At 37.2% G+C, this 4,494-nt stretch overlaps 1 protein-coding gene across 8 annotated transcripts in view; it reads left to right on the top strand.

Moving 5' to 3' along the window:
• Nucleotides 1-2,731, top strand: part of LOC111997268 (transcription factor MYB3R-5) — a 5,710-nt gene extending 2,979 nt beyond the window's left edge. The window contains exons 1-8 of one of the 8 annotated variants that reach the window (XM_065766803.1): nt 414-475; nt 618-708; nt 833-880; nt 1,012-1,052; nt 1,144-1,204; nt 1,311-1,370; nt 2,101-2,204; nt 2,448-2,731. In XM_065766803.1, coding sequence (XP_065622875.1) covers nt 1,172-1,204; nt 1,311-1,370; nt 2,101-2,204; nt 2,448-2,547 — 297 coding nt within the window. In that variant the 5' untranslated portion in view covers nt 414-475; nt 618-708; nt 833-880; nt 1,012-1,052; nt 1,144-1,171 and the 3' untranslated portion in view covers nt 2,548-2,731. Of the gene's footprint in view, nt 1-413; nt 476-617; nt 720-832; nt 881-1,011; nt 1,053-1,138; nt 1,205-1,310; nt 1,940-2,100; nt 2,205-2,447 lie in introns of those variants that run through there. The other 7 variants (XM_065766802.1, XM_065766804.1, XR_010626328.1 and 4 more) reach the window with 7 other exon arrangements.
• Nucleotides 2,732-4,494: the final 1,763 nt, after the last annotated feature.

Raw genomic sequence — 4,494 nt, 5'->3', positions numbered from 1 at the left:
TTATTTTCTTTGGTTGTTTGTAATGGTGGTGGCTTGCTCTTTTAATGGGTGGCTCTGTTTTGGGTTTAAAAGGAATGTACACCAGGTGCTTGAGAAAAGTTCTCAATGAATTTCAAATGCTTTCCTTTTATACCACACAGCATATGTGCTTCCTGCTTTGTGACGTCTCACTGTTTTGGACTAGAAGCCTTGCTTGCCACACTCCACACTTGCTGTAGTAATTATGCTCATGGGTCTATTAACTAGATATATCTTATTATGAAACAAAAAGCTTGTAATCTGCAATGAAGTTGGTTTGTTTGTTTGTTTTTCTCTCTTTTTATTTTTTATTTTTTTGGTTAATGTTTTAAGAATTGATAGCTGAATTTGGTTGTGAGCTCACAGTGACCAAATTTTGCCTGCCTTGCAGCTGTATCATGTCTAATGGATATTGCATTTAACGGAGCAATAACCATGCTCATCAATGGCTATGTAGGTCGGTTTTTAATTTATACTGTCACTTTCAAGCTTCACCTAATTAATCTTCTCATAAAAAACAAAAAAGATTTGAAGTTTGTTATACCATGTTTGGTTGGTTATATACTTGTTGCTCTAACAGGCATTGTTTCTAATGGCAGTATGATGTCAAGCAATCCTGGTTTGGTAACATATGGGTCTTCAGATGAATTTTTTGAAAGTTCAGTAGCTGAAGTTGAAGCTCATAATTGGGTTGGGAAATTGTATTAAGCTAATTAATGTTATAAAGTGGTAGATGCACACACACACACACACACACACACTTGATAATTTAAAGTGGTACGTATAATGACCTTCTATATATTCACCTGTGCAGATACTGGAGCCATCAGCAAGTGTCTTATGTCATGAATGCGCAACTGAAGTAATACTATTTTTCTCAATTTTCTTTTTAATAAAAAACTTTCCAATTGATTCTTTCTTTGTTGTTTCTCTGCATTTGTCTCCAATACTATCTTTGGTGTTACATTTTTGCCCTTGTGTATTGATTTTCAGCTGCTGCAAAATCCCAGATTGTAGATAGAACTAGATTGGAGGTGGGTCATTGAAGTGTTACTTTGTTATTACCCAATCAACTCGATGTTCTTTCATTCTTTATTTTATTCTATGCCAATTTGTGTAGACTAGTCTGTCTGGAAATCTGGCCATTAGCACAATGCTGTTCTCCATTTTCCAATTGCTATGGCAGGTTTGTATTATTATTGCCTATATTTTTAAAATTTTCTCACTTCTGAATGTAGCAATGAGAAGGAATTTTTTTAGACATATAATAGCATCTACTTGCATGTATGTAGGCAGTGTTTATGACGTGGCATATATATTGTATATGTTTCAACAACAGAACAGATGAATGGGTAAGTTCCTAATAACAGGAAAAAAAGGAAGATGATGAATGCGTGTGTGTCTGTGAGAGAGAGAGAGAGAGAGAGAGAGAGATGATTTGGCGTTTTGCTATAGGACTGTGTCAAGCTATAAGGCAATAGTCATGCTTGAATAGTAAAGACCATTATAATACTATGTTTCGGTAGACAATAGAGACCATTATAATGCTATAAGGCAGATTTCACTAAAAATTGAATACCTGACTGTTTACAAAATCATAGCTCCATGCTTTGTCAGCTACAAATTTGTCTTTGGTCTAGCATGGGTCTTGTCAATCATAGCATCATGTTGTTCCTTCTGGCATTGGGCAAAGTTTTATGTCATCTTCTATTTGTCCTTGTGCTTTCTTGATGATATACATGGCCTTGATGGAGAAACTATTCCTTTAAGTTCTCAACAATTACATTTATTTCTGACCTTTCATCTTATTTTTCAGAAATTTTTATTTTCCTAACCTTTCATCTGCCAGCTAACCATTTGACATTTTTAGTTCAGCCATACTTGTTTATGGTGGACATTTCTGTTCACTGTCTAGCATTTTGTGTTACTTGCATTTTCTGTTTTAAATCTTGTACTCAAGTTGGTGACGTCAAGTCCTCTTATTTAATGATGTTGAGGTGGTGCCTACTAGTCATATTCAATGTGAGTGTCTTATTTGTGTTTGTTTTCTTTGATTTGATAACTTTTATTTGGGATTTCCAGGAAGATGATCTTATTTGTGAGCTGGTAGCAAAGCAGGGGAAAAAGAAATGGTGTGAAATATCAAAATCCTTGCTAGGCCGGATAGGCAAGCAATGTAGAGAAAGGTAAGTGCAATCTGGTCAATAAGTACTAATTATCCTTTTTCTCTTTGATTGCTTTTATCTATTCATTTACTATTAGGATTTAATAGCAAACCCCATGTGTTTATTTGCAGTAACAGCTTTGGTGTCACCTATGGTTATTTTATTTTTTTCTATTGAAAGGAAACCCCTTTATATTTCCCTTTACTATGGAAAGAGTATATAAATAAATCTAAGTGAACTACTATTTTTTCTTTCTTTGTTCAGGTGGCACAACCATTTAAATCCGAATATAAAAAAGACTGCATGGACTAAAGAAGAGGAGTCGATTCTCATTGATGCCCACCAAATGTATGGAAACAAGTAGGTTGAAATAGCAAAGTTGCTACCTGGAAGGTATCATTGCAGAACTTTTACTGTTTTACATGAAAACCAAAGACTTGAATTATTATATAAGGAGATGGAAATTACAAACATCTGTCTCTCTCTATAAACATGAGATTTGGTGTGTACGTAATTGAAATGACCAGGTGTTGGTTATTCTCTTGCCATGCAGATAGTTTCTGGATAATTCAAATTACGTACATGAATTTTTTTCTTAGAATCTGTATCCATTGATTTGAAATGTAGTAATTGCTTATCTGATTTATTGTCTAATCCTTTCCTTCCATTTTTTTTTTTTGGGAGGGAGGTGTTTGGCTGCGTTTTGAGGTGTTTGGCTGCGTTTAAAACGCGGCCTAAGGAACTGCCCTAGGGCCGCGTTTAGAACGCGGCCTAAGGGTAGGCCCTATGGCTGCGTTTTAAACGCAGCCTAAGGTCCAACCCTTAGGCTGCGTTTAAAACGCAGCCTAAGGGTTGGACCTTAGGCCGCGCTTTAAACGCAGCCTAAGGACCAAAGCTTAGGCCGCGCTTAAAACGCAGCCTAAGGACCAAAGTTTAGGCCGCGTTTAAAAACGCGGCCACAGACCCTCTGGGGCCTATAGTCACGCCTTTTAGGCTGTGTTTAGAAACGCGGCCAAAAAAACCGCGGCTATAGGCCAAATGGGGCTATGGCCGCGTTTTTTTGACCTATAGCCGCGTTTTTGAACCGCAGCCATAGGACTTTTTTTTTGTAGTGAATCTTTTTCAACCTATGTCAAATTCTACTCTCTCTGAAACTCCACAACCCGACTAATTCAAAGCCAAATTTTACCTTAATTGTGCTTTCCCTTCTCACCTAAAAAACCACTCTAAACCTTCCCCTTTCAACACCTTGCAATTTGACCATCTGCGATCACTGAACCCAACCCATCAAAGTCCCCCATGGTTGCTCATCCTTGTTTCACCAATAATGAAAATCGACCCAATTTTTCCTTTGATGCAACATTTTTTCCCATTAACTTTTCCCATAATATATTACCGCTGGTGGAGCATAAAATGAATAGCCATTATGTCACACCCCGCCCCCATATGCACGATATTGGCCTCTTTGGGCGGCCCGAAGGCTCTCTTAGTCCCTCAAGGTTTTGTTCTTCCCACGTGACACTAAGCCTTGTGGGAAAAGGCCTCATGCATAACCAGGGAGGGCACCCCTTATGAACCAGACTCTGGACACTCCCTTAAGCGATGTGGGACTCTTGGCCTCTTGCCTCACCCACACCTTCAGAGGAGAGCCGTCCTCGGCTTTGATACCATCTATCACACCCCGCCCCTATGTGCACAATATTGTCCTCTTTGGGTGGCCTGAAGGCTCTCTTAGTCCCTCAAGGTTTTTAATGGGATTTTGAAAAATAACCATGTTGTATAAATGTTGTTTTTGGGTTAGACATACTTTTGGAAACTACCTATGGAAAGTACTATATTTTCCTAGAAACTATTGTGCCGTAACCTTAATATATATATATATATATATATATATGATTATATATATGAAAATGCATCATATTTTGTATTGCATTTGGGGAAATGCATGAATTGTTGATATGGAAAAATGAGTATCTTTTATTTAATCTTTGATAAGGAAATCATGGATTTTAGTCTTGTTATGTGGAAAATTGATAGAAAATCTCTTGACAAGAATGAAGTTGAAAACCTTACAAATTTTGTAGAAGTTAGATTATTTAAGATTTTTTTTGAAACTACCTAGATATGAACTATGTGTTTCAAAGTAATGTAACTTGTGAGCTTATGTGGTTTTAACACCATGCCATGTGTAATTTCTCGGTGATCACCCGATTTGGTTTCTGTAGTCTTTGTGACAATAAAATCAAATCTAGGTCAGTGTCCTTTCACTTTGAATGACGCGTTCTTCCCTATTGCCCATAGGGGGAAGAGC

The sequence above is a fragment of the Quercus suber genome, unplaced genomic scaffold (genome assembly GCF_002906115.3).
Source record: "Quercus suber isolate HL8 unplaced genomic scaffold, Cork oak 2.0 scaffold_745, whole genome shotgun sequence".
Lineage (NCBI taxonomy): Eukaryota > Viridiplantae > Streptophyta > Magnoliopsida > Fagales > Fagaceae > Quercus > Quercus suber.
Note: the sequence above shows the minus strand (reverse complement) of the source record. Positions and strands in the feature narration are given on the sequence as shown.